Here is a 12,775-nt window from a genome sequence, read left to right as displayed (position 1 = left end):
GTTAAACGAGGAGTACCTGTATATATACATACGTATATATGTATATATGTATATATGTATGATTGCACTAATGTCGTAACACATTGGTAAAATTTAAACTTAGAACCCACTGTCGGTGGAAAAAGATAAAAAGTGAGATAATTGTTCCTGTATATTTCGACCACTCTCTGTGGTCCTCTTCAGCATAATGATTACAAAGGTATAGTACAAGAATATATACATAGTAATGATGTACATGAAGGGGGACATGAGAAGACTCAGGTGAATTTACCCTAGGTAGGGTGATCGTTGTTGGAACCAATAATGTTTGAACATATTTTATAAAATATGTTAACATTTAATCAAAAATAAATAATTGTTCAATTAGCAGCTGTCAGAGGTCCCTAGGTCCTCCCACAGATCTCTCCAGGAAGAAACCATGGACTGGTGTGCAATCTATCAGTGTGAGACCATTTCTATGTCACTAGCTGGTTGTCAGCTCTTCCTGTGTTTAAAGATGGAGGAAATACAAAGTCAATATAGATATATCTTACCTCCTTGCGGATGAAGGACCTTCCCAACAAGGATGACCCACATGATACACAAATAATAACAATTCAACCACCCCTCCCCCTTTCAGGACCTCAAGGAAGAATGGCTGTCCTGTCCTCTGTCACAGTGAGTGGATCAAAAGCATTACAGTGAGCTTCAACAGCAGCTCCTGACAATTGGTGACAGCTCCTCTCCTACTTTCAGCCAGTAACTTAGAACAGTCATACACTAATACGTTGCTGACACCAGTCCAAGGTTTCTTCTCAAGAGATCTGTAGGAGGGCACCCTGACCACTGCCAATTGCTGTAAGGCTGCAGGATTCCCATCTGTGAATCTTGTCGCACCAATTGAGCTGAACTGAGAAATCAACCAAATGTTCATCCTATAGAGAGTTTGCGACATTTGCAGGGATGACAAGAAAGACCAATATGTTCCAATTGTAAACTTGTACAAAGCATACATGAGGTCAGATATAGGAGGAATGTGGAGAAATTTGGAGATATATGAAGAGAAGTGCTGTTATGGTTATTATTGAGTATATGCATGGATGAAAAGACAAATATGCAGGAGACTGTTTAAGTAAAGCTCCAACTCAACATCTCCATTCAACACAAGGCCATAATGTACTTACATATTGCTTGCTCAGCTCTGGCACAGTTTCACCAATAACTGTCAAGGTGTGATTCTTACAGCCGGGGCAACACTCCAATGTCACATTTGTTACCCTATAAAATAAAGGAACAAAAGGGCAAATCACTTTAGGTAGTGCTATGTAGATAACCTGAACAGTTGGCTGGCTGTGCAATTACAATGGCAAAACACACTGACATCTTCTAGTCCATAACAAAGCTAGAAGCAGAAATATATCAATCAGTCAATCAATCAATCAATTGTCCCAGGTTTCTCTTGCAAAAGATCCATGGTTCCCTGGTGGGAATAGCCTCTGGATTAGCCCATGAGTCACTCAAGGAAGAAATACTGTTTTACTATACAATGAGGTGTTTGTATGATGAGGTGTTTGTTTCATTCTGTGTGATGATTGCATTTGGTGCAGTTTGCTTCAGAGGCCTGGCCTATTATGTGTTAGTGATGTTTTAGTGGTGGATGGTAACCTGGATACAGTTTCACTAGTGTGGTTCTTGATTCTCAACACAAACAAAATAATTTCAAATGACCAACATTTTGTAAGTGCTTATGTATCAGATGACTTAATGAAACCAATGACAGGTATCTACACATGGCAGTCCTACGAGGAGAGGACAATGTCAAAGAGAATCTTCCCCCAGCTGTTTGACACCCTCACCTCCACCTATAGGCACAGCCACATGAGCTTACACTCAATATCTGGACTGGGCCAAAGATCTCTCTGCATCATTGTTAACTGTATTCCCTCCATCTTTACACATACAGAGCTGACAACTGGTGAATGCATCCCTCTTCCTACTAATACAAGCTGACAACAGAGAAATTGTCCCACAATAGTACAACACAGATATTTCTTACTTAAAAGATCTATGAACTATGGGGCTGCAGGTTTCCAGTTAGTGAAGCACAAATTATTAGACTTGTCCCCATTCACTATATATCTGCCAAGGGCTTCTCCCCCCTTGTAAGGAAGGTAGACAAACCAAAGCCACATGCCCACTCCCATCCACCACCCTTTCCTCCTCCTCATCTCAGCTCCTTGCTGATAAAGGGTCATCCCTGTCTCCTGCCTACTGCCTGAGTCACAAGCAATGCAACTAGTCACCGTACATCCATGGCAAGACCATTTCACTTAATTGGCAAGCCCATTCACCCCACCCCCTCCCCCCTTCCTTCCTTGCTCAACATTCACAATATGTATATGTACATGCATGTGTGTGTGTGTGTGCATGTGTGTGTGTGTGAAAGTCAGAGCAAGATAGGCCTACATGACACTGATTGTTAAGGTGAATTTTCTATTGGAATTGCACCTGTTCTTCTTCAAATTACATTGTAATACTTACATATAATATTGTGCTCACACTGACCCACTTGTGTTCTACCCAGATATCACAATTTTTTTTAACTGACTTGTGGACTAATGCCAGGTATTTGGGAACTATAGGTCTCCTCCAAGATCTGGGATAACATTTTGTATAACTAACTGTTATGGCACAGGATAGAGAAATTCAATAAACTCTCTATTGCAAATTAACTAAAAACCATGAAGGAATTAGTTTTAATTGGGTATTCACCTTCAATAAGTAAATGCCTCAAAGCATATCTGTAACATACCTATTCTGCATATCATCATGATATGATATATACCAATTGCCACCAGTTTTATTGAAGTAAAAGTGGGCAGTTTCCTGTTTTCCAATATCATAGTAGGTAGATTCAGAACTCTGGCATGCCTGAAAGAAAAAAAAATCACTTACACAATTACTGCATCTATATATTCCAAAAACATACAAAACTTTAAAGGCAAAAGAGAGGAAAGATCTGAGGGTGTTATGGAATAACCTGTCACCAAATATATTAGTTAGACTGTGGGGGAGGTGTATGTAGTGTTGATAAGCATAAAAATGTATTTTTTTTTACATCAATGAAATGAAAAATCATAGACACCCAAATCCATCTGAAACAGAATATGCAGCAGTGGCACAGTCCATCAACAGAAAGACAGAGACAGAGAGCTAGAGAGATAGATAGATAGAGAGAGAGAGAGAGAGAGAGAGAGAGAGAGAGAGAGAGAGAGAGAGAGAGAGAGGCTTATAAGAAATACAAATGCTCGGGTGCACCTAATGACTATCAAAGTTATGTAATACTACAGAGATTTAAAAAAAAAAAGACAATAAAAAAACGAAAACGACAATACGAAATGAATATCACTGAAAAATCCAAAGAGAATCCCAAAGAATTCTATAGTTACATTAGAGATAAAAAGATTATTAGGAATCACACTGGCCCACTATTATCTGCTGACAGTCAACTTGAGTATTCAAATGAAGGAATGTGTGATATTTTAAACAACTATTTTAGCTCAGTATTCGTAAATGAAATACCTCAAAGCAAACTCCAAACTGAAACCTTTAAAAATTCTTGGGTGAACTTACTATGGTAAATATAACAAAAGATAAAATTAAAAGGTGTATAGAGAAACTCAAAACACCAGGTACTGATGGATAGCATCCAAGAATCTTAAAGGAAATAAAAAATGAGATTGTTGTTCCATTAGAAATTATTTTCAAGAAATCCATCATATCCCAAGAGAATGGAAGCTAGCTAATGTTACTCCCATATTCAAAAAAAGGTGACAAAAAGAAACCAAATAACTACAGGCCTATAAGCTTGACTTCAATCATAGGAAAAATGATGGAAATTATCATCTGAGATGCTATCAAACATAATTTAGAAAGTAACTGTTTGATAAATGATAGCCAGCATGGACTCAGAGAGAAACATTCTTGCATGACTAATTAAACACTAATTTACAACACAGTCATCTCAAATTATGATAAAAGAAACAATATGGATTAAATATATCTAGACTTTGCAAAAGCTTTTGATACCATCCCCTAAGAAAGACTACTTACTAAATTAGATTCACACGGAATAAGTGGTAGTCTATTAAGTTGAACTAGTAATTGGTTGTATGACTGAAAACAGAGAGTTGTTCTAAATGGCAAAACTTCTAGATGGAAAAATGTTACAAGTGGAGTTCCTCAGGGTTCTGTTCTTGGGCTACTTCTATTCATAGTATGTATAAATGATAAAGACCATGGACTAAAATCTATTGTCTCCAAATTTGCTGATGATACAAAACTGTGTGGAATGGCAAATTATCACTTAAACCAATTAGATATTCAAGAAGATTTAGATAAACTGCAGCAATGGTCTGAAAAGTGGCTAATGAAATTTAACACAAGTAAATGCAAGTTTATGCACATAGGTAAAAATATCAGTAAGTACAATTGCTAGTTATTTGGAAATTCATTAACAAAAGTGGATAGTAAAAAGGATCTCGGCATAATAATCAGTAATGATCTCAAATTATCTAAGCAGCATATTTCAGCCTCTGAGAAAGCAAATAAGATTCTAGGACTGATTGCATGATCTTTTGACTTCAAAAGTCCATCTCTCATTAACAAGCTATATAAATTGTTAGTTCATCTACATTTGGAATATGCTGTTTCCGTATGGTCACCAAATCTCATTAAAGACATTGACAGATTAGAAAAAGTACAATGGCAAGCCACAAAACTGATTCCAAATATTAAAAATAAATTATACAAAAATTAACTGAAACATATGAATCTGTTTTCCCTAAAAAAGCATAGACTCAGAGGTGACTTGATACAGGTCTTTAAGACTTTCAAGGGAACTGACAACATCAATAGTGACAAAAATTTCACACTAAATGAGAATCTGACAAGAAATAATGGTCTCAAACTGTCAGGAAATAGATTTAATTTGGAAGTGGGTAGAAACAACTTCACCAACCATGTAGTTAATAAATGGAATAAACTTCCTGCAGAAGCAGTGCAATGTAGTTCAGTTCGAAGCTTTCAGATTTGTTTAGATAAACACCTAGGCAAGATGCTGTAATGCCTGCCATTTATTTTAAATTATTTGTTTATTATTATTTGCTTGATTTTCATTTATAACTATTTATCTGTCAATTTATTATTATTTACTATTTACCTGTTTTACAAAGGATTACATAGGCGGAGCATGCCAACAGGGGACCTTTTGGTCCATATCTAGGTTGGATGCGAAAAAAAAATCATAATAATAAAAAATTAATAAATAAAAACTATAATAATGTATATAACAAATAAAATACATAAATAAATGCATAGGTATAGTTAAACAATAAACAAACAGATAAATAGTAAATAATAATGAACTGACATATAACTAATAATAAATGAAAATCAAACATACAAACGATAACAAAACAAAAACAAATAATATAAAATAAATTATAATCATTACAGCATCTTGCTTAGGTGTTTATCTAAATGATTCTTAAAGCTTTGAACTGAACTACATTGCACTACCTGTGCAGGAAGTTTATTCCATTCATTAACTACACGGTTGGCAAAGTTGTTTCTACCCACTTCCAAATTGAATCTATTTCCAGACAGTTTGAGACCATTGTTTCTTGTCTGATTCTCATTCAGTGTGAAAATTTTGTCACTTTTGATGTTGTCAATTCCCTTTAGAATTTTAAAGACCTGTATCAAGTCACCTCTGAGTCTACGCTTTTTTAGGGAAAACAGATTCATATGTTTTAGTTGATTTTCGTATGATTTATTTTTTATATTTAGAATCAGTTTTGTGGATCACCATTGTACTTTTTCCAGTCTGTCAATGTCTTTAATGAGATTCGGTGACCATACGAAAACAGCATATTCCAAATGTGGACGAACTAACAATTTAAAAAGCTTGTTAATGAGTGATGGACTTTTGAAATCAAAAGATCGCACAATCAGTCCTAGAATCTTATTTGCTTTCTCAGAGGCTGAAATACACTGCTTGGATGATTTGAGATCATTACTGATAATTATGACGAGATCTTTTTCACTATTCACTTTTGTTAACGGATTTCCAAATAACTTGTAATTGTACTTACTCTTATTTTTACCTATGTGCATTACCTTGCATTTACTTATGTTAAATTTCATTAGCCACTTTTCAGACCATTGCTGTAGTTTATCTAAATCTTTTTGAATATCTAATTGGTTTAAGTGATCATTTGCCATTCCACACAGTTTTATATCATCAGCAAATTTGGAGACAATAGATTTTAGTCCATGGTCTATAACATTTATATATAATATGAATAGAAGCGGCCCAAGAACAGAACCCTGAGGAACTCCATTTGTAACATTTTTCCATCTAGAAAATTTTCCATTTAAAACAACTCAGTTTTCGATAATTCAACTGTTTATTATTTAACTATACCTGTACACTTATTCATTTTATCTATTATTTAACTATAATTTTTATTCATTTACTCATTTATATATACATATATATACATATATATATATATATACATATATATATATATATATATATATATATACACACACACACACACACATTTTCAACTTCGAAGCAACACCGACCGTCGTCGCTGTCGTCGCGCGACCAAGAAGAAGAGGATTTACGACGAAAAAGGAAAACCTGGTTTGTACTGTAGGGGTGGGGAGTGAACGTGAGTGCCCGAAATGGTATCTATGCAGTGCTAGTTAATTGTGTTAACTCGAAATTAGCAAAAATGAATGAAAACGACTCGAAAGCCAGTTGCGAATCAGAGCCATCTGGCGGCAATCCACTGAACCGCGATGTAAACAATCAACAAAGCACCACGTGTTATGACAATGATTTCTTAGGGTTTGGTAAGTACGAAAGAAAGAACTTAAGTAGATTATTAGAGATAGAGAGAGAGATGAGCAAAAATAGGACTCGGTGGGAAAATGAAATCATGGACTTAAGAAAAGAGGTCATTGGATTAATTGATTGTTTATCTAAGACTAACCATGAAATTTCTGACCTGAGAAAAGCTAACTTGGATCTTACAAACGAAATTAAAGAAATGAAAAGAGACATAAATGAACTGAAGAATGATAATGAAAAGAAGAAAACTAATGATAACAATAGCGAAAATCTAAAGCAGGAAGTGAACAACAAATTACAAGAATTGACACAAAAGATCGAAGAAAACTTAGGTGGGGACAGTATCCAGGAAATTAAGAAGTGGAAAGAAAATATTGAAAATAAAGAAATTGCTTTCAAAGAAATAGTCAAGCAGCAAATGCAAGATAATGCAAAAGACACAATCATTCAAGTGATTAACGAAAAAGCAAATTGGGTCAGGGACACAGTAGATAGGAAGAAATGTATTGTGGTTTATGGGCTTAAAGAAAAACAAGGATTGGCGAGGTACATGAGAGAAAAAGAAGAAAAAGAGACAGCAGTAGAAATCCTTAATGAAATTCAGGGGGGAGACAGTGATTCAGGCACAGACTTAGAAGAGACTTACAGAATTGGTCGCTATACTAAGGATAGGAATCGACCTCTAAAGATAAAACTAAGGTCACAAGTGGTAGTAGAAGACATATTTGAAAAAGTAGGTAACTTGGCAAAGAGTGAAAAATACAATAAGATATGGATAAAAAGAGAAATGAGTACTGAGGAATTAGAAAAAGAAAGGGCACTAAGAGAAGAAGCAAAGGAAAAAAACTTGAAAAGATCGGAGACAGAATGCAAAGAATTCCAGTGGAGAGTAATAGACTTGAGATTAAGACAATGGCACTTCAAAACGAACAAAACAAGGGAAGAAGAAACCAGGGAGAAGGAAGAAAATTAAAAGTGGCCTATACCAACATTGACGGACTAATTTCGGGACTGAACGAACTCAAAGCAAAACCAGACATAATGGGAATTGTAGAGACTAAACTAAGAGGTGAAATACCATCCACTGTTATCGGACAAGGTTTATACAACTACTGGATAAAAAACAGGGACAAGAAACAGGGAGGGGGAATCATGTTCTTGGCCAAGAAAGACCTAAAGGTGACAAAAATTGCAGAGGGCAAAGGTAATGCTGAATTGATCATGATAAAAGTCGAAGGCAAGAACATGAAAAGTAGAAAGTTTGTGGTGACTTATGTGCCTCCAAAAACAAGCGCTTGGAAAGAAATCGAACATACAAAAATGCTAGATGACACAAGAAAATCACTCAATGAGATACTAATGGGTAAGGGTAATCTGGTAGTTATGGGGGACTTCAATTGCAAAGAAATTTGTTGGGACAGCATGACAGTGCAAGGAGGAGATGACTCGTGGGGCAATGTACTGCTAGATATGACCATGGAGTACACAATGACCCAATGGGTCCGTGAAAACACAAGGTACAGAAATAATGAAGAGCCATCGAAACTAGATCTAATATTTACAACAGAGCCTGAAATAGTGCATAAAGTCCAGTATGAGACACCAATTGGAAAGAGTGACCATGTACTCATCGAAACTATACTAAAGGAAGAAATAGACATAGAGAGGAACGAAAAGCATAGGAAAGGAAGACTGAGGTACAACAAAACAGACTTTACAAAACTAAAGACATTCTTCCGGAATGCAAACTGGGAAATATTTTACAGGGAAGAAACAGCAGTGGAAGAGAAATGGAATATATTGATGGAAAACTACAATGAAGGGGTAAACAGGCATGTACCAAGACAAAAGCGAGAGAGAGAGTACATTAAATGTTGGTTCAACAAAAGATGCAGTGAGGCAAAAGACAGAAGGGACAAAGCTTGGAAAAAGTGGAGAAAAGACAAAAAACAAAGCAAATGGCAAATTTATGTTAACTATAGAAATGAGTATGTTAATGTGAGAAGAGAGGAGAAAAGGAACCATGAGAAGGATATTATAGACAAATGCAAAGAGCAACCCAAACTATTCTATCGGTATGTGAATGGTAAACTTAAAAACAAACAGGAATTGGTGAAACTATGCCAAGGAAACATAGAATACACAGAAGATTTAGAGATGGCCGAAGTCATGAACAATCACTTTAAATCTGTTTTCACCAGAGAGAAAATACCAAATTGTGACATAGACAAAAACAAGAAATCTCCCCTCATGAATGAGTTTACAGCATCACTAAAGGAAATATCAGAACATTTATCAAGGCTGGATGTCAGAAAATCACATGGCCCGGACGGTATTGCAAATTGGATTCTAAAGGAGTGCAAAGAAGAACTAACAGACAAAATACACATCTTAATAAACAGCTCACTCAAAGAAGGAAAGATACCCGAGGACTGGAAAAACGCTAACATTGTACCAATACACAAAGGAGGAAACAAAGAACCCACCAACTATAGGCCAGTATCACTAACAAGCACCATAGCCAAAATTTGTGAGAAAATAATCAAGAATAGATGGGTAAAACATCTGGAAGACAATGACATATTAAACCCAAGACAATTCGGATTCAGACAAGGAAGATCATGCTCCACAAACTTAATATGCTTTTACTCAAGACTAATAGACATAGTGCAAGAAAGAAATGGATGGGCTGATTGTGCATTCCTAGACTTGCAAAAAGCCTTTGACAAAGTACCACACAGAAAACTACTAAAAAAACTGGAACACATAGGAGGAATACAGGGAAACCTACTAAAATGGATAGAGGACTTTCTGACTGGTAGAAAGATGAGAGTAGTGCTCAGAGAAAAATATTCAGACTGGAAAGAGGTGATCAGTGGAGTACCGCAAGGATCTGTGCTGGCACCAATAATGTTTGCTATCTATATGAATGACATGGATGAGGACGTGAACTGCTACATGAGCTTCTTTGCCGATGACGCCAAACTGCTAAGGAAAATAGAAACTGATGAGGACTGTGAAGCACTGCAAGAAGACCTAAATAGGGTATGGAACTGGAGTCAGAAATGGGAAGTGGACTTTAATACTAAGAAGTGTAGCATAATGGAGTTTGGAAAAAGCAAAAACAGAATATCAGGAAAATATACAATTGGAACCAAAGAAGTAAAGAAAGTAGGATCCGAAAAAGATTTGGGAGTAATTATCACGAACGACTTGTCCTATGATATACAGATTAACAAAATTGTCGGGGAGACTTACAACTTGCTAAGATCAATAAAAGTGGCGTTTACATACTTGGACGAAGACATGATGAAAAAAATATTGGTTACATTGATAAGGCCTAGATTAGAGTATGCAGCGACATTGTGGTCCCCCAGTACCAAAAAGAATATAAAGAAAATAGAAAGAATCCAAAGAGCAGCTACAAAAATGGCACCTGCACTTGCAAACCTATCATACGAAGAGAGATTGGCTAAACTGGAGTTACCGACACTGGAGCAAAGAAGAGAGAGAGGTGACCTATTGACCATCTACAGAATCATGAAAGGCACAGAGGTACTCGATAGTGAGAGCTTACTTAACTGGGACAAAAGAAACACAAGAGGACATGGAAAGAAAATAAAAAAACATAGCTATAGAAGAGAACTGAAGAAAAACAGTTTTCCTCATAGAGTTTTGGACACTTGGAACAAACTGGACAATGGAATAGTATGCGCAAAAACCATTCATGAGTTTAAAAACAAACTAGACACTGCAAGATACAAAGGCGGGACATCACGAGCATAGCTCCCCTTCCCGCAAAATACAACTAGGTAAATACAACTAGGTAAATAGGTAAATACAGGGGTCCCTTAAATAACGCAGATTCGAATAACATGGATTCAATCATACGCGGATTTTATTTCAAAACCATCTCAAATGTAGAGAACCGTTTTAAAATTCCCACAGAGTCGGGCACGCATACGCACACACGCGGCAACATCGCAAACAATTTTACCGCCCTAACCTGTTGAAGTGTAATGTTTCTTTCGTTTGGAACACAACTAATAAGTCTGATAATGACTGCGCTTGTCGTGTCTTAATTTCTCTTATGAGGTTCTTGTTACTGGCGTCGGTGGTTTGGGAGATCAAAAACAGTAGACACGTGTTAGATAACCAGTGTATGTTGTGAATGCGCATGCGTGTACACACAAATACGAAGACAAACACACGCACGTACATGCTTACTTGTACATGTTAACACAGACGCATACACACACGCACGCACACACACACACACACATGCCACACACACATACATACGCCACATACACACACATATACAGTGGCCGCGAAAAGTTTGGGCGCAAAATTATAGGCTCCCCAACTTTCAGCTAAACTCAAAACATGCAAAAAATACAACTTTCCGCCCAAACTTTTCGTTATTTTTCAATGCTAGCGTTTGTACCCGTATTTAGCCGAGACAATACGCACTACTTAGCAACTCTGTTTAGGCGCACTCGATGTCACGTGGAGTCAGTTTCTAAACATCTCTCACGGGGAGTAGTCTTTTTTTTGCGGTGGTCTCTGTTTTTGTGCCTTGATATCTCCGTAATGGGAAGTGGTAAAGAGCTGGGAAGAGACACAGTTGTTACAATCATAACCCTCTATAAGGAGGGTTATAAGTGTAAAGATATTGCTACTCGTGTGGGAATTGGAGTGCGTCAAGTGCAAAAGTAGACCAAGAAATTTTGAGACGGAGGAAGTAACATCATTCCTACTCCAAAGCACTCTGGTCGGCCAAGGAAGATATCAAATCGTACTTCTACGGTTATTAGGAGGCAGTTAGATAAAGATCCAACGCTCACAGCTCGAAAACTGAAAGAAAATAACCCTGCACTGCTGCATGATGTGTCTGTAAGATGTATTTCTGATCATTTAGCCAAAGATTTACAATACCGTAGTTGCTGTGCTAAAGTTCTTCCCCTCCAAAGTGCAAAAAACATACGTGATCGCATAGCATTTTGCAAGAAATATAAGGACTGGTCCTTAGAAGACTGGGAACGAGTATTGTGGAGTGATGAGTCAACATTTGTGGTGTCGTCGGGCTGCAGGTCGAAGCGTGTGAGGCGCCCCAGGGGGTCTGACCCTAATGACCCTCGCTATACAGCTAAAGTGGTGAAACATGCTGCAAGTGTTATGGTGTGGGGATGCTTTGCATTTGGTGGAGTTGGCAATTTAGTGTTTCTTGCACAAAATGAGTGTGTAAATCAGCACACTTATTTCGAGTTATTGTGTGATAACCTGCCTGAAAGTTTTGAAAAGTGCAATGCTAGTTGGTTTATGCAGGACGGAGCTCCTGCTCACACAGCTCGGTCTGTTACCCAATGGTTAGAAGACTGTGGTGTTGATTACTTCAAAAAATGGCCTGGAAATTCTCCAGACCTAAATCCCATTGAGCACGTATGGCATATAATTAAAAAACAGCTAAGCTAAAAACAGAAATACAGGATATTTGGGATAATATTATTCCTCAACACGTACAAAACCTGGCAAGATGCATCCCGGCACGTTTGGAGAAGGTCATAAAGCTTAAAGGAAAATCGCTTGGTAAATAAGGTATGTAATAAGCTATTTATAGGTCTTTAAATGATTATTTAAATGTCACAAGTGTTTACATTTGTTACGCGCCCAAACTTTTCGCGGCCACTGTACATACGCCACACACACACACACACACAATGTGTATACGCCACATACACACACATGTATATACACCACATACACATATACGCCACATACACATGTATATACGCACAAACACATACATACGCCACAAACGCCACATACACGCACGCGCACACACACACAGTATGTGCTAACACTATACAA

General features: G+C 37.0%; 1 protein-coding gene across 1 annotated transcript in view; it reads right to left on the bottom strand.

The window, feature by feature from the left end:
- Positions 1-12,775, bottom strand: part of LOC143027099 (cation-dependent mannose-6-phosphate receptor-like) — a 49,570-nt gene that overhangs the window by 15,687 nt on the left and 21,108 nt on the right. Inside the window, exons 3-4 of the mRNA XM_076188066.1 lie at positions 2,792-2,910; positions 1,164-1,257 (exon numbers count right to left, since the gene is read on the bottom strand). Of these exons, the coding sequence (XP_076044181.1) occupies positions 1,164-1,257; positions 2,792-2,910 (213 nt within the window). The remainder of the gene's footprint in view (positions 1-1,163; positions 1,258-2,791; positions 2,911-12,775) is intronic.

The sequence above is a fragment of the Oratosquilla oratoria genome, chromosome 7, assembly GCF_046742065.1.
Source record: "Oratosquilla oratoria isolate Oo_2021 chromosome 7, ASM4674206v1, whole genome shotgun sequence".
NCBI lineage: Eukaryota > Metazoa > Arthropoda > Malacostraca > Stomatopoda > Squillidae > Oratosquilla > Oratosquilla oratoria.
The sequence above is the reverse complement of the archived record's forward strand: the minus strand, read 5'-3'. Positions and strand labels throughout refer to the sequence as shown.